The sequence below is a fragment of the Aethalodelphis obliquidens genome, unplaced genomic scaffold (assembly GCF_003676395.1).
Source record: "Aethalodelphis obliquidens isolate GAN/ISIS:26980383/991018 unplaced genomic scaffold, ASM367639v1 scaffold10, whole genome shotgun sequence".
In the NCBI taxonomy this organism is placed as follows: domain Eukaryota; kingdom Metazoa; phylum Chordata; class Mammalia; order Artiodactyla; family Delphinidae; genus Aethalodelphis; species Aethalodelphis obliquidens.
The window spans coordinates 25,198,345-25,216,930 of record NW_020837954.1 but is presented as its reverse complement, the minus strand read 5'-3'; the positions used below and the strand labels follow the sequence as shown (position 1 = coordinate 25,216,930).

The following is an 18,586-nucleotide window of genomic DNA, read 5'->3' as shown; positions in this document are numbered from 1 at the left end:
GCGGGCCTCTCACTGTTGTGGCCTCTCCCGTTGCGGAGCACAGGCTCGGGACGCGCAGGCTCAGCGGCCATGGCTCGCGGGCCCAGCCGCTCCACGGCATGTGGGATCTTCCCGGACCAGGGCACAAACCCATGTCCCCTGCATCGGCAGGTGGACTCTCAACCACTGCGCCACCAGGGAAGCCCATGATAAGTATGTCAGCTAAAAAAATATTCACGACCCCCAAAAAAAAAAGTGTCTGCTCTTCAAAAAATATTGTTAAGAAAATGAAAGGACAAGCCATAGACTTGGAGAAAATACTTGCATATCATATATCTAGTAAAGAACTTATATAAGGAATTCATAAAGAACTCTCAAACTCAAAGAACTCTCAAAACTCAATAATAATGAAATAAATTACCCAATTAAAAATGGGAAAAAGACTTGAACAATTAAGGAAAATATATGGATGGAAATTTTACTGTATGTATATTATACCTTAATTTTTTAAACAATAAAAACACCAGTTACATGTCATTATAAAACCTGATACATCTAATAATAAATTTAAATGATGTGCTGGTAGATATTTAACAACCAGCTCTTAGAGGTAGGTGGGTGTGGAAAAGTCCTGATTTGTAGCATTTGCCAATTTCTGTGATATAAATACTACCACTATGACCCCTTTCAATCTACCGGTGTGACTCATGGAGTGTGCTGCTGGGTAAAGATGCACCTGATCATCTCTCATGAGCTAGTATAAGCTGGCTCCAGTGTACCACTGAAATCTAATGACAGATATTTAAGACTTGTACAGAAATATACAAAACATTATTGAAGGAAGTATATATTGATACATGCTCTCAGATTAGAAGGCTCTCTGTTATAAATGTCAATGCTCTCCTGGATTCTTAATTTGGTTATAATACCAATCAAATTCTCAGCAATATTTCTAGTTGATTAACAAGTTTATTTCTTTCTTGTACAAATCCTTTTTATGAAGATTTACTAGCTCATATGGAAAGGCTAAGAGCCAAGAACACAAAGACCACCTTAAAGAAGAACAAAGTTGAGGGATTTACACTAACAGACACCAATAGATATTTTAAATCTAAAATAATTAAGGCAGGGTGATACTGTCACAAGGATAGACAAGTACACGAATAGAGAAGACTAGAGATTTCAGAAACAGACCCACATAGACACAAGCATCTGACTTACAACAATGTGCAATTGCAATAAATGAAGAAAGGATGATCTTCAATAAAGGATGCTAATTAACTTGGATATTCATATAGGGAAAAAAAAATGAACCTTCATCCCTAGCTCTCACCATAAATAAAAATCAATTCCAAATAAAACTTAGATCCAAATGTGGAACAGGAAAAGCGGACAGAGGATACGAACAAGCAACTGACAAAAACCACAATATCAAATGGTTCCACACATAGGAAAAGATCTTCATTCTCATGCAAATAAAAAATATATTGATACATTTTTTATATATCAGATTTACAAAGATCAAAGATAATTCCTTTCATTAGTTGGAATGTGAATCTGTATCCTCAGACGCTGCAGAATTTAAATGGATTCAGCACCTTCAGGCAGCAATTTGGCAAATAATTATCAAAAATACAAACATACATACTCCTTGACCCAGCAATGCTATTTCAAAGAATTCATCCTGCAGACAGACTCATACACATGCAAAACAACAGAAGCAGTGTTAATGCCCATCAACAAGGGACTGACTAATAAACTATGGTTCATTCACCTATGAAATACAAGGTAGTTACAAAGAATAAGGAAGCTCATTTGAAATAACTGCCGATATATATTATGAAAATATAATACAAGGTATAAAACAGTATGTATTGTATAGTATAGTATCACTGGGGAAAAAGTGTGTAGGAGAATGTGTTTGGCATATTTGAGGAACAGCAAGGAGTATGGTATGGATGGAGCAGGTTGGGAAGATTATGAAGGGCCGGATCATGCAAAGCAAGACAGGCCCAATCTGAAAGGATTTTGGATATTGAGGGTGAGGGAAAGAGAAAAGGCATCAGTGGATGTTTGTATATGATTATCCTGTCCAACTCTACCTTTATATGGTAGGTGTGGATGAGACACATAACTTTGAACTTTCAGTTTAGATGTTCAAGGTCTTTGAAGAGCTACAAACAGGCTAAATGAAGAGGAAGGAGATTATATGTTAAGTGTGATATAAGTATACTGTAAAACAAATATCTGAGTTGTGACTTTAAAACAATGAGAAAGTTTACAGGAAAAAGTCTCATGACAATGTAAGCCAATTACCATATTAAATATTCCTTTTTGGTAAGGAAACTTTTAAAAATACAGAAATATTTTATTATTAATAGAATGAAAAATGGAATCGAATTAATCTATGGAATATTCATAAATATATAATCATTAGTTTGTATTTCATCTAAAGTTAAGAAAGTTTTTTCCTATCCAAAACCTATTGCTACCATCAACCTCTACATATATTTATGGTAATCAATATTTACATATAAAACTATTTAGATAAGCTAAACCCAGACGTCTATCAACTGATAAATGGAACAACAAATGTGGTATACCCATACAACGAAATATTATTCAGCAATAAAAAATGCAGAACCGGGCTTCCCTGGTGGCGCAGTGGTTGAGAGTCCACCTGCCGATTCAGGGGACACGGGTTTGTGCCCCGGTCCAGGAAGATCCCACATGCTGCGGAGTGGCTAGGCCCGTGAGCCATGGCCGCTGAGCCTGCGCGTCCAGAGCCTGTGCTCCACAACAGGAGAAGCCACAGCAGTGAGAGGCCCGCGTACCGCAAAAAAAAAAAAGAAAAAAAAATGCAGAACCAATACATGTTAAAACATGGATGAACCTTGAAAACGCAATGTTAAATGAAAGAAGCCAGTCACAAAGGACCACATACTGTCTGATTCCATTTATATGAAATGTCCAGAATAGGCAAATCTATAGAGACAGAAAGTGAATTAGTGGTTGCCTAGGACTGGGAAGTGGAAGGGGATTAGGGGGTGATGGCTAAGAGGTACAAATATTCTTTTGGGGGTTAATGAAATGTTCCAAAATTGTGGTGATGAGTGCACAGCCCTGAATACACTAAAAGCCATTGAATTATACACCTTTAAGTGGGTGAATTGTATGGTATATGAATTATATCTCAATACAGCTGTTAAAAAACTATTTAGAAAAACTTCAGTTTCTGTAAAAAACGTCAAAATTGAAAACACAGACTGAAAATATCTGGAGAGCAGAGATTGTCTTACTCATGTTTCCATTTCTTAAAAACTTGTAACAGAAGCTTACACAGTAGGCACTCAATAAATATTTATATGAATTTAATAGAAAATAACTGAAAAGTATTAGAATATACAGGATAATCAAGAACAAATATTTTGAGCTTGATTCATTATTCGTAACTATATTTTATCTAAGCAATAAATATTATTCTTGCTCTAAAAGAATCCAAAAGTCCATTGGAATGCATGCCAAATCTCTTTAGCGCCAGATTTCTACCTTCTTAAATATGTTTTGCTTAAACTAAACTTAGTTTCAATTCCTGGAGCACTATGTAAATGTTTAAAAAGCAGGAAACAGGTCAGAAGCAAATCAGATGGGAATTAGCATTTTACTATGGATAATACAAATGTATAGCTTACAAGGAGAGAACCAAAAACTATATATCGTTTCGCCTTTTTAAATACTAAATCTTATATTCAGTAAAGGGATTTTAGGGACTTTTCCATTCTATGTGGTGTTTTAAATCACTGGAAGCTGGCCACTCAGTTACCAAATTAAGATAATGTTGAAAGGAAATCTTCAAAAACTTATAGATGGAGAATAATCATTTTAATATACTGGAAATGCTGTGGGTGTATATTTCTAATTTTAATTGTAAACTCTGTAAAAATAAAATCTATACTTCATGTCTCCAGCAAAAATTAAACCTCACAAGATGACTAACTCTGAGTATGCTGAAGCCTTTATAGAGAAAAAGACATAGCACCTAGGAAACCGTCTCTTGGCAACTGAAATATTATTTCTCCTTAAACTATTATGTCTCTTTCTAACAGAATTTGAAGAATGACAGAGAAAACATTGAATGAGCACCTGAGAATGACTTCCAAAAACACATCAAAAGGGAGTGTATACAGAAAGGGACAAATAGAGTTGAGGAAACAAAAACAAAAGATTAACTCATAAAACGAATTTTAAGAATGTTTCAACAAGAGTAGAGATAGAAGTTACAATGAGATGATTACACATAGCAGACCACAAAACACTACCATGCAGACTCTCAGATTGTTCTGTTGTTAACAACACCCTTGAGGAAGAGGGTTAAAAGGAATAATGCAGGTCCTGCAACTTCAGAGCCTTGGAAGAAACAAGTAAATCATTTGGCAGGCTCTTTATTTATACTGAATCCAAAAGCATTCCATAAATGGTTAAATGATGCCTCTAGAAGAACAATGTCATCATGATTAGGGCACTGTGTGTATATATATATATAAAATATACATACACATATATTTCATATGTTCATGTATATACATGAAAAGACTTCAATAGAAAGATAAGTAGCTGATAAAAAGAAGAAATACTAATGGTTAATAGACACGGGGAAAAGTTAGGTCTTCTCAGTAATTAAAGAAACAATGCTAATTAAAAGGAGATAAACTTTTTAGCTTTTATAACTTGCAACGGTTAAAAAATATATACACTCAGAGTTGGAAACATTAAAAAACACTAAAAAAATATACATACCCTTTAATGAAACAATTCAATTTCTAGGAATTTATCCTAAGGAAACTATCAGGATTGTGCACATGCATTTATCTACATAAAGGTTCATTACAGCATTATTTATATAACAAAAAATTGGAAACAATCTAAATCCCTAACTCTAGGGTACTGTAAATAAATTATGTCACAGCTATACTATGCAAAATATGGAGCCATTTGAAAGCATGTTATAGAAAAATACCTAATCATGAGAAAATATGTTCACATATTTTAAGAAAAAAAAAGCACATGGGAAGTGTAGTCCCCATTAAGGAAAACAAATCCTTATGCAGTTATAGTATTTGGTTTCTAAGGAACTGTCTCATCCTTTAATCATCTCTGAGTCAGCTATTTTGAAAATGGGTGGCTACTCTTTCTGCTGAATATTGTCTGTGTCATGCTCAGGTCTATCTCCACCATTCTCAGCTCTTCTTTTTTTTTTTTATTTAGCCACTCTCTCTCTTTTTTTTGATTATTATTTTATCTTTCTTTATTTATTTTGGCTGCATTGGGTCTTTGTTGCTGTGTGCGGGCTTTCTCTGGTTGCTGGGGGCGGGGCTACTCTTCGTTTTGGTGTGCAGGCTTCTCATTTCAGTGGCTTCTCTTGTTGCGGAGCACAGGCCCTAGAGCGCGCAGCCTTCAGTAGTTGCCGCGCGTGGGCTCAGTAGTTGTGGCTCGAGGGCTCTAGAGTGCAGGCTCAGTAGCTGTGGTACATGGGCTTAGTTGCTCCGCGGCATGTGGCATCTTCCTAGACCAGGGGTCAAACCTGTGTCCCCTGCATTGGCAGGTGGATTCGTAACCACTGTGCCACCAGGGAAGTCCCTCTAAGCTCTTCTTTACATTGCAGAGACTGGAAGTGTGGAAACTACAGTACTACAATTCTTATAATCCCTTCTTAGCAGGGTTCTCATTTAGATTTTGCCCATGAAAGGCACTCATGACACTTGGAGGCAAGAGTGAAGATGAAAGCTTTACTGCCTTCTAACAGAGTGGACAGATATGTGACCAGATATGTGAGCACCTATGAGGCTTGCAGCACATGCCAAAAGGAACAGAGCTGCAACAATTCACAGACAGTAGCCAACATTTTGAAGGTACTTTCAAGAAGTATGTGCCTGGACCTTTGGAGTGGGAAGAGAGTGTAAGAATATGTGGTCCCATGTGAATGCTTACCAAGGGGCATTTACTGTAGAGGAAGCTCTCAAAAATCAGATGGACAAGGTGACTGACTCATTTTGTGAACGTCAGTTAGCCTCCTACTCCAGCCACTCCTGCTCAGTAGGCCCACAGACTAAAACAGCAAATGACATATGAAGCATCTATATTAGTATCAGGAAAAATAGACTTTGGGGCAAAAAGCAGTACTCAGGAGAAGAGGTTCACTACATAAAAATAAAAGGCTCAGTTCATCAGGAAGATGTAACAAGTCCACATTTGTGTGCACCTAACAACTTAGCTCAACGTCCATAAACAAAGCTTAAGGGAATATTAAGGGAAAATTGGCAAACCCACTGTCATGTTTTAAAACATCTCGCAGAATTTTAAAGTATCTATCAGATATCAGTATCTGGTAGATCAAGCAGTCCAGAAATCAGTTAGAGTTTGAAAGATATGAACAATACATTTAAGAAGCTTGAGCTAACAAACATATATAGCACACTGCATCAAAAATTAGTAAACAAAAAGTGCTTTTCAAACCTACATGGAATATGTGTAAAAAATTAAACACGTAGTAGGGCATAAAACAAGTTTCAACAAAGTTCACACCAGGTATTCTATAAACCTGAACTGCCTAATATTGCAGCCACTAGCCACATGTGGCTGTTCAAATTAATTAAAATTAAATAAAATTAAGTGTTTGGCCCTCATTCTCACTGGCCATACTTCAAATGCCCAAAAGACACATGGCTAGAGGCTAACATATTGAACAGTATAGATACGGAACATTTCTATCAGCATAGAAAATGGTGCTACTGTACAACATATTCTCTGACTAGAATAAAATTAAGTATGAAATCAATATCAACAAAAATATAATTTAGAAATCCATACTTTCTGTATATTCACAGGTAAAGAAAGAAATCATTGTGGACATTTAAAATACTTCAAACTGATTGAGATTGAATCTACTGCATAACAACACATATAGGATATAGCAAAATTGATATTTAGAGAAAACCTATAGCCCTAAATGCATATATTAGAAAAAGGCGGCAAGCTCAAAATAAATGAGCTCAGTGTCCAACTTTTTTTTTAAGTTAAAAAGAGAATATAGAATGAAACCAAAGAAAGTACAAGAAGGAAATGATAGAGATAAACAGAAATTAGGTAAATATAAAAGAGAAAAAGGAGAGATTAACGATAAAAGATATAATAAGGAAGATACAGATAAAATTCAGCAGAGAAAATAATAGAAAATTAAGAACCATCTCATGCCAAGTTGACAAAATGGACAAATTCCAAGAAAAATATAAATTATTAAATCTGACTCAAGAAGAAATAGAAAGCTTTAATTGTTCTATAACCAATACAGAAGTTGAATCAATAGTTCAAAATTTTACTAAAAGAAGACAGGAGGTCCAGATGGTTTAATAGACTAGTTTTCCCACACTGGATCATTCTAATCTCATATAAACACTTCTAGAGAATCAAGAAGAAAAGAAAAAAAATTTCCCCCCACTCATTTTATAAAGTTAATATAACCTTGATACCAAAGTCAGAAAAGAAAAGTATAAAAAAAGAAAATTAGTTGTAAACGTGCTTGGAAATATCTTTAAAAGATTAGCAAATCCAGCAATGTATTTAAAAAGGTAATACAGTATGTCTAGCCTCGGTTTATTCCAGGAATGCAAGATCACTTCAACAAAGAAGATCTTATAATTAAACATATTAAAAAATTAAAGAATAAAAGCCATATGATTATTTCAATAATTACAGAAAAAGCAGTTATTATAATTCAATATGCAGTGATGATTTAAAAAAATATATTACTTAGGAATAAAGGAGAACATTCTTAATCTGATTAAGACAGGAAAAAGACATAAAAGACAAAGATTAAAAGGAATGAACAAAGCAATAACTACTGCAGATGATAGGTTTCTTTATGTAGAAAACCCTAAAAAATCAACAGGCAATTTAGCTGAATTAATAAGACAGTTTAATTAGGTTCCTAGATATAAGATAAATATGTAAAAGCTGACTGCATTTTATATACTATTAATAGCCAAATATATATAAATATAAATATAAATATATATATATATAGACAGTTGATACTTGAACAACAGAGGTTTGAATTGCACAGGTCCACTTACACGTGGATTTTTTTCAATAAATATACAGTTGGCCCTCCATGCTGGCAGGTTCTGCATCAGTGGATTCAACCAACTGTGAATCATACACTATGTTTACAATTCGTGGTTGGCTGACTCTGCCTAAGCAGAACCCACAAATATGAAGGGCAGACTATAGGACTTGAGCATCTGTCAGTTTTGGCATCTGCAGAAGGTCCTGGAATGAATCCCCCACAGACACTGAGGGATGATCGTAATAGAGGAAAATATCATAACAACAAAAAATGTAAGGAACATAAGAGCAAAACTAACAAATGATAAGCAGGCCATTCAAGGAGAGTTTTTAAACTACTGCAAGACATCAAGAAACAAAAGCTAAATAAATGAAGGAATGTGCCATGTACATGGATAGGAATATTTAATATAGTAAAAATCTTGATTCTATCAAACTAATCTACAAATTGGATGCAAGTTTAATTTAAAAAATCCCAACTGGGCTTTCCAAAGAACTTGAAAGCCAAAAGCCAAGAATAAAGAACAAAAAAAGCTATAAGGCATATAGAAAATAAATAGCAAAATGACAGAAGTAAATCCCTCCTTATCAGTAAGTTACATTAATGTAAATGGATTAAGCTCTCCAATCAAAAGACAGAGACTGGTATAATGCATAAAAAAAATATGATCCAGCTACATGTTGTCTACAAGAGATTCATTTTGGATCCAAAGACACAAATAGGTTGAAAGTGAAAGGATGGAAAAAGATATTCCAATTCTAATGGTAAATGTGGACAAAATAGACTTTAACTCAAAAAGTCGAAACAAAGAGGGACATTATATATTAATAAAGGTTCAATGCATCAAGAAGATATAACAATTATAAACATTTATACATTTAATAACAGGCCATCAAAATATGTGAAGTGTTAAGTTGGAGACTTCAATACCCCACACTCATAATGGATAGAACAATCAAACAGAAGATAGGCAAGGAAACAGAGAATCTGAACAACACGGTAAATCAACTAGGTCTAACAGACTTATATAGAACATTCTACCCAACAACAGAATACACATTCTTCTCAAGTATATATACGACATTCTCTAGGATAGATCATATGCTAGACCACAAGATCATATGCTAACCACAAATTAAGTCTCAGTGGATTTTTAAAAGACAGATATCATATAAAAAATATCTTCTCTAACCCACAGTGGAATGAAGTTAGAGATGAGTAACAGAAGTAAAACTGGAAAATTCACAAATCTGTGGAAATTAAGCAGCACACTCATAAACATCCAATGAATCAAAGAAGAAATAAACAAGAGAAATTAGGAAATGAAATGCAAATAAAAACTACAATGAGATACCACCTCACACCTATCAGGATGGCTACTATTCAAGAAAACAGAAAAGAACAAGTGCTGGTGAGGATGTAGAGGAATTACAACCTTTGTGCACTATTAATGGGCAAGTAAAATGGTACAGCCACTGTGGAATACAGTATGACAGCTCCTCAAAAAATTAAAACTATAACTACTATATGATTCAGCAGTTCTAGATATATACCCAAAGAATTGAAAGCAGGTCTCAAAGAGATGTATTTGAACACCCATGTTCATAAGAGCATTATTTACAGATGCCAAAATGTGGAAGCAACATAAGTGTTTATTGACAGATGGATAAGCAAAATGTGGTATATACAGTCAATGAAATGTTACTCAGTTTTAAAAAGGAAGAAAATTCTGACATATGCTACAACATGGATGAAACTTAAGGATTCTATACTAAGTGAAATAAACCAGTCATAAAAAGACAAATACTTGATTCCACTTATATGAGATACTTAGAGCAGTCAATATCACAGAGGCAGAAAGCAGAATGATGGCTGCCAGGGGCTGGCGGAGGAGGGAATAGGGAGTTAGTGTTTAATGGGTACAGATGCTTTGCAAGATGAAAAGAATTCTGGAGATGGACAGCAGTGGTGGTTGTACAACAACATGATGTACTTAGCACTACTGAGCTGCACACCTAAAAATGGTTAAGATGGTAAATTTTATGTGTATTTTACCACAATTTAAAAAAAATGAAAAAAAAGAGACATGCAAAATTTTAAAACCAAATATTATAGGAGAAAATTTTATAACTTTGAGGTAGAGGAAGATTTCTTAAAATACAAAGAGCACAAACCATAAAGGAAAATATTAAATTAACTATTTTTAAATATAAAATTTCTGTTTACTAAAATATACCATCAAGAGAGCAAAGTCACATCACAAAGTAGCAAAGGACAAATAACCTGACAAAAGATCAGCAAAGGGCAAATAGGCAGAGTAGGAAATAGTAATGGTTAATAAATGTATGAAAATATACTCACACCTCATTGGTAATCAGTAAAACACAGATTTAAACCATAGTGAGATATCATTTCACATCTATTATAATACCAAGTGTGGGTATTATAAGTAAACAAAATACTTTGTGGAAAAATGTATACGCTAGATTCCATTTATTTTAGGGTCTTAAAAATGTAAAACTAAATAATATATAATTTAGTGATATATGTTACATATATACACACATACATATATATAATATATATATATAAAATGATCAGGAAATGAGAAACACCAAATTTATGGAAGTATTTATAATGAGATGTTGCCATAAAGGAGGGGCACACAAGCAGTGTCAAAATATTGATAAAGTTCTATTTTTTCAGCTGGGGAGCGGGGATACAGGTGCTCATTATTATACTTTTTAAAATTGAACATCTGTTTTATTTTTTTGTATATATAGACATTTTTAGAGAATAATTTTTATGTAAAAGAGCCTCCAACTTTAAAAATATGCAACTATGTTTTATGACTAAAGTTTCTCACAGTAAATCATTTTCCCGATGATCACAGGTTACACTTACAGTCTAGTCACTGGTTTCTAAAGATAATAAAGGCTACAGAGTTTGAAATGGAGGAAAGATATAACCCAAGAGCCATCAAGACAAGGTAAACAGATATAAAGTATAAAATATATATATATGGGGGCTTCCCTGGTGGCGCAGAGGTTGATAGTCCGCCTGCTGATGCAGGGGACGCGGGTTCGTGCTCCGGTCCGGGAAGATCCCACATGCCGCGGAGCGGCTGGGCCCGTGAGCCGTGGCCGCTGAGCCTGCGCGTCTGGAGCCTGTGCTCCGCAACGGGAGAGGCCACAACAGGGAGAGGCCCGCGTACCGCAAAAAAAAAAAAAAAAAAAAAAAAAAATGAAAAATATATATGAAAAAATATGTAGGGAAGGCAAATTAAATTAGAATAATGTGGAGGGAAGAGTGTGTAGGGGAAGTACATGTATGACCCAATAGAAATTTTATTTTGTTTCAGGAGGAACAGATATATAGAAAATGAGGCAAGACAAAGGGACAAAGGGTCTCATTCCAAGGAAAACAGAATACAGTCAATTGGAAAAGAAAGATCAGGGGATTACTATAATCAAGATTGTTTTTAACCTTTCCTCAAAAAACAAAAACAGAAACCTAAAAATTAATTTTCAGCAAATGCCTTTTCAACAAATAGACGTTTCCTACACTTACTGTGAAGCTAAGAGTTTTTTTTAAAGGGGCAGGAAAAGCTGACACTTTAGTGCAAATATTCTTCTTCTAAAGCAATATTGCACCAACAGTTTCTGTTACATTGCTGAAAACTCAAATTACCAGGTGGCATCCCAAGTTTTTAAGCAACTGTGATTAACAAAACCAAATAAATAAAAACGGGTACACTTCTGTTTTGTTTCTGGGAGTACTTAAACTCTAAGCCCAACATTGAAAGACTGCTTTCTGGGCTACTGTTTCTGATATTCATCTGTCTCCTTTGTCTTCCATATACTAGCATATTCTTTGCCTTCTTTTCTAGTCCAAAGCGATCAAGTTTATAGAGCATTGATTTCTCATACCAGCTTAAGCCTAGACAGGCTTGTTGTGGCACCTATTGGATTCTATTTTAATTCCTTGTCCTTATCACACGGACCCGGTAAACAAACAACCCTAAATTTAAATCCTAGGTCTATAACATAAATTATCAAACTTCTGGGAAGTTATACTCTCTGTGTGTCAGATTCCTTATATATTAAAATAAGGATAATAATGCCTACCTTTTAAGAATTGACCTTTTTTTTTTTTTTTTTTTTCTCCGTACGCGGGCCTCTCACTGCTGTGGCCTCTCCCGCTGCGGAGCACAGGCTCCAGACGCGCAGGCTCAGCGGCCATGGCTCACGGGCCCAGCCACTCCGCAGCATGTGGGATCTTCCTGGACCGGGGCACAACCCGTGTCCCCTGCATCGGCAGGCGGACTCTCAACCACTGCACCACCAGGGAAGCCCAAGAATTGACTTTTAAATGCTTAAATTTATTCAAACTTCTAGTTCAGTGTAGATCCAGGTACAGGTGGTGGGATTCTCAGTTTTGGAAGCACGGATTTGCTTCCCAGTTGTATGTATGGGTATGATCCTCAAATACCACCCAACTCTGGGTGTCAGCAGAGATGCTTTTCTGTTTTCTAGCTTCCATGGCCCCTGTAGGACCTAACAGCTCTCTGACCACTCAGATAAAAATAATACCTGTTATTGGTCCTATAGGGCCCTTATCTGAACTTTAGGTCCCCCTTACAAATTTTGCAAGTATCTCTCTTGCACTTTTCTTGGAAATCCTGTATTTTCCAATTCTGGATAGTTTAGCTTTCCCCTCTTCCCTTTGATTTCTAACTCGTCTGAAAAATATGTACTTAGCTAGATGATAAGGTCAGTTTACTGTCTTCCTTTCTAAGCTATCACCTGAGTTTTTTTCTCATCAGAGACCTCTGCCTTCTATGAGGGCCTGTTTTCTCTATTAACCTCACACCATGCCCCATTAAACATAAAAACATTCCATAGCATTATGTTATAGAAAATAAATTAGAAGACAACTCTAGGTTCTAATCTCAGTCCTTTAACTTACTAAATACTATGTGACTTTCACCAAGTTATTTAACCTACCTGAGACTCAGTTTTTTCATCTGCAAACAGGGAATATGTCTTGACAACTTAGGAGGCTAAAGATCAAATGCAATAAGGCAGATGAATGTGTCTTGAAAACTATAGTTCTAAACAATGCAGAAAGTATTATCCATTCAACAAAATACTGGTGATGGCAAAAGAATCAAGTCAAACTGCCAGAGTTGGAGTCCTAGCTCTATTATTTACCTTTTAATATGTAAAATGAGGATTATAATACCTACTTCATATGATATTAGCTCAGTGATGTTAGTTGTTATTATTAAATGCCTATTACACGTTAGGCATTGTACTAGATGCTGGTAATAAAATGGAATCAAGACAGACATGGCTAACATCTTTCCCAAAAACTTCTACTATGTCCTACTCCATATGCTACATTTTCTAAGTCATTTATGTCATATACACTTTACAGCAAAGAAAAATCTGAGTAGTAAAGCATTTCCATAGAACATCAAGATAAGACCCCACAATTCCACTATTTCTTTTCTGTGAAATTTCCAGTGAACACATAGTAACTGTGGTATTTCTTTTCTTAATTCATCACTTGACTCAAAAGTCTTTTCATGACTTCTGGGTAAACTGCCTAGAATACATTTCTATCAAATGTAAATAAGACAGTGTTTCTGAAGGTAACATCCAAAGATGATCTGCTTCTCAATCACCTAAAATGCTAATAAAAGGCAGATTCCTAGACCTTATTTCAGATGTATTGAGGCAAAAGCTCTGGCTGGAAGATGTGGGAATCTGCATTTCTAATAAGTTCCCAGTGTGATTTTTATGCAAATCCCATTTGAGAACCACATTCTCAAGAAAGAAAAAACCTCCACTACATAAGAAATTTGTAACCAAAGGCAATACTGAAAAATAATGATCCAAAGCTTCGTGAAGGAGAAAAATTTTAATCGTCAGAATAAATTTTCACATGCCTGTCTCTTAACAGGGTTGAGTCAACAGTGCACAGAGATTAAGACCAAAATTGACTTGAACATACACACCTTAACTGTCACTATTCAAGAAACTCCTATTCTGGAGGCCAAGGGAAAGGACGGAAAGGGGACACTCTGAAAAAGTTTACCCATATTTCAGAAGAAGCAAACAAAACGGTGTTATTGCAGTAGTCACGCCTACTAAAATTGGGATTTGGTGATATCAGAAAATGGAACCGATTTCTCTTGAACTCGGACAACTAAAGACAGACCTCCCTGCTCCAACTCCCCGCATCTACCATAAACGTTGGATAAACTCTCAAATGTAGACTTTGCCTACTTGGGAGTTAAGCTGGTCCTGTGACCAATCAGAGGCAAGGAAAAATATGATCTTTTGATAAAAGATAATCAATTTTCATAAAAGATAACAAAAATAACTAATTAAAATTTATACCTCTCAATCTGATGGGCAGTTATAGAAGAGATCTCACTGAGACACGGAAGAGAGTCAATCAAGGAGCCCTGAACTCCTAGTGCCTGTAAACTTTCCAAATAACAATTCAAAGCTAATGAACAAACTACTTCTCTGCCCACTAAGCCACACTGGTCTGAGATCTGCTCTGGTGCAGATAATAAAATGCCCTAAGATGGCAGTGGGTTCACTGTGGCTGGAAGAAGTCGGGAGCCCAAAGAGGAAAAAGACGCCCAACCTGCCCACACTAACCGTCCGTCCGCACCCAGTCTGGAGCAGCAGAGCGGGCGGGGCTGCGATTTCTCCTGCATCACTGCGCCCTCTCTTCTCCGCCTGCGTGAGCACCGCCCTCCCACTCGCGGCGTGAACCCACTGGGCCTAGCCTCTCCTTCCCCCTCCCCTCGGCCTGATGCTGAATCATGAGCCCTGCATCTCCAAAAGGTAAAATCTGAGAACAATGCCACCCTTAGGGCTGGCCTGAATGGGGTACCAGGTCGGGGTGGGGCGGAAGACTGGAAACCACAACTTTGCTCCCCTTCTTCCCAAATTCCCCACCCAACCCCCAGATGAAAATGAGTACCGCAGCCTTAGGGGATTCCCAAGCGGCACCCCTTCTCAGGCGTCGCTCGGGTTGGCAAAGGTCAGACCTGGGCCCGGCGCGCTCCGCCTCATTGTTCCAACGCTGCCTACCAGCCTGCCCGCCAGCCAAGAGTCCGAGCCCTGCAAGGCCGGGGAGCCCGCAGCTCGTGGGGAAGGGGTGGGCGATCTCCGCCCCTCTCCTGTAACCACCGCCCCTGCCCACCACCCTCGCCCTTCCTGCCCACCTCCTTTCGCTAAAGCGGAACCGGCGAATCCCCCGGAGGCGACCGGGTGGGTGCTGTCCAAATGCTGGGAGGAGGAGGACTGGGGTGGGGTGGGGTGGGGAGAGTGGGGAGAAGCGGGAGTCTCCGGCCTGCGCTTGGCTGCAGCCTTCGCCCCTTCGCCCCACAGCCAGATGCCGGTTCCACGGGTCCCGCTCGGCCACCGTTCCTCCCGCCCGACAGGGAGCCGCTCGGCGGTGGCCATCTCCCAGCCCTGGATGCTGGCGCCGAGCAGCCCTTGGCCCTCCTCGTCTCCAGAAGCAGAAGGCGGAGGGCCCGTCCCCGTGCAGGCTGCAGAAGTCACCATACGCTACTCACCCCAACTGTTTCTGTCCCTGCGGTTCTTGGCCATGGTGGTCCGGGAACTGGTGGCGGTGGGGCGCTGTCACGGCGCTCGCTCTTCTCCCGGCCGCAGGTTGCTGGCGGTGGGAGGCTCTGTGCCCGCGCTGGGCGCAGTTCACTCAGACTCTGAGGATGTTGCTGTGGCGCTGGTGGGAAGGAGTGGGGAGGAGAAGGGAGGAGAAAGGGATGAACCAAGCTCAGCATCACAAGCCCAAGTTCACACAAATACCAGCGTCACACCCTCCCTACCTCTCAGCCCACCCCCAGAGCCTGAAGACAGTGACAGACAATGTACTGCAACATTTTCGATGGAAAAAACATACAAATAAATAGCACCCCCTTACACACTCTCAAAGAATTTAACAGCATTATACAGTCAGAAATAACACAAACCAGTATACTGCATGAGTCTGTATGTTCAAATACCTGTTTCCTAGACCAGTTACAAATTAGTAGAAACATGCTGGCAACATTTACATAGCCAAAGAAATTTTAAAAATCTGCGTTTATCTACCAGGTACCATTTCCCCCCTAACTTAAAAGCAAGGTCACATTAGTAAAGAGGGTATCATGCATTTTTGTACCTGTATACTGAACAGGCCTGTCTTAAAATTAGGATAGCAAATTTAGATTAAGATCAAGATAAATGAAAGCTGGAGATTCACCATAATCTGTAACTAACTCCATTCTAGTGGGCAAAATTTCCCACTACATTTGCAGAGATATCACCTGGCGTTATACTGACAAATATTCTAAGTAAAGTCATACTATATAATCTGGAAGAGCCTTGGCAGTAACAAAGGTTGCAGACAATTTTGAAAGCAAAAGGCAGTAAATACTTAAAAAAAAATTCTCAATCTCTCCCTTTTCACTGGTTTCTTCCTCTTTCCCTATAAACTTAATTTTCAATGTCCTAGAAACACTGTCCCTTCATGCTACCTGACCCTCAAGATACCATCATCCCATTCCTCACACAGTTTTCACCTGCATGTGGTTGTTGCCCATACTCTACACAGATCAGTTCTGCCTAGGAGATTACTGCTAGCTTCTTAATTACCAGATCCTTGGTCTCTGTTTACTCCTCATCATAAGCAACTCTTCACTCTGTGTCCCCTCAATGTAATTTACTATGATGGCTTCAGACAGGACCTCCATCCATGCTGTTGATTCCCAAATCTCTCTTCTAGTCTCAAGCTCTCTTGAGGAGAGATAATCATCATTCCAGAGCTGAATTTATAACTGCCTGAGGTCAGGTTCAGTTTGTTTTCCTACTGACACTTCAAAATCAATATGTCAAAAACCAAAGTCTCTCACTCACCACTGCCAAATCTTATGCATTTCATATTTCAGTTAATGGTTCTATGACCTCAGATCACTGTAAACAAAATTTACATTATGGTTTTAAAGGGGACTGTGTTCAACAGAGTTGCATTCCCTAAACACTAATGAGACAACATAGGAAGATAGAAATTATCTCACCCCATACCTACAAAACAAATTCATTGAATAAAAAGAAGCGTGTTCTGCTTTTCTTGTATTTCTTTACTATAATTCTCAGCTCACATTCTAGCCTGAAAATCCCTTTCAGGTGAATCCCATTAAAAAAGAGTACAGTAGATTCCACCCCCAAAATGTTATATATGTAATTCAGTATCTATTCCTAATTGAAAAAGAAACTTATTTTCAAAAAACCCTTTTTCTGCTGTAATTAATAAGTAATCTGTGAGCTAATACTTGAGACTGTGTGAATGTCTTGGCCAAGAACTTTTTCATCCAATGGTTTTTAGCATCCACTGACATCCTTGCATGAAGTGACTTTATATTAGTGATTTTAAAATAATTATACCATTTCTTTTACATTCTACATTTAGTAATTGGCATTTCCTCTGCCACCTTTGTTTGTTGAGTACCACTGGTCACTTCATGGATTCATAAAATCTAAAAAAACTTCACTGTATCATTTACCATCATTATTCTTTCTAATGCTCAAATTGCCCTAAACTTGACCAATGGTAGCTCCTTCAAGTTAACACCTGTGTCCTTTTAACATGTCCTATTTGTCTTTGATCATTTTCCTTGTTTTCTGGCACAAGAAAATGTTTCAAGTTTCCCTTGTATTTTCCCTGCCTCAGAACTAGGATTAACTGTTCCTCCAAGAAACTCTGGCTGCTTTTAATGAGAAAAGGAATTTAGAAACCAAGATCTGAATGCTAGTTGTGCTCACTGCTAGCTGGAATTTCACTGTTTCAAGACTCTTTCAGTGGACATTGTTAGAACACATTTATTTTTTAAAACCATAAGTTTAATCTACTCTAAAGAAATACCTCCAACAGTATGAAAATACATACATACAGAGTAATTTATTGCAGCATTTTTGTTATTGTAATATATTGGAAATAACCTAAATGCCCATATATAGGAGAGTGGTTAAATACACTATAATACATGTGCACAATGGAATACTATGTAGCTATAAAAAAGAATACAGAAGATCTTTATGAACTGATACATACTGAATTCCAGAATACATTGTTAAATGGAAAAAAAAACCCAAAGCACAAATGCTTAACCCATCCTGTAAGAAAGAAAAGCATATAAAAAATGTATGTGCTCATCTGTGCAAAAGAAATACAGGATAAACTAGAAACCAATGAGATAAGTTATCTACAGGAGATGAGTGGGAATAGGATGGAAGCAATGGAAGAATGGGAATAGGGTAGTAAGGATTAGGACGACTGATGCTTCTCTAAGCGTAACCTTTTCATAAAGCCCTGACTGTTAGAACCATGGCAATGTTTCACATTCTCCAAAATAAATAACTAAAATCAATCATGGTGGGATGAATTGGGAGATAGGGA

At 37.4% G+C, this 18,586-nt stretch overlaps 1 protein-coding gene across 2 annotated transcripts in view; it reads right to left on the bottom strand.

The window, feature by feature from the left end:
• Positions 1–18,586, bottom strand: part of ATL1 (atlastin GTPase 1) — an 88,982-nt gene that overhangs the window by 62,826 nt on the left and 7,570 nt on the right. For both annotated transcript variants that reach the window (XM_027111193.1, XM_027111194.1), the window contains exon 2: positions 15,705–15,874. In XM_027111193.1, coding sequence (XP_026966994.1) covers positions 15,705–15,738 — 34 coding nt within the window. In that variant the 5' untranslated portion in view covers positions 15,739–15,874. The remainder of the gene's footprint in view (positions 1–15,704; positions 15,875–18,586) is intronic.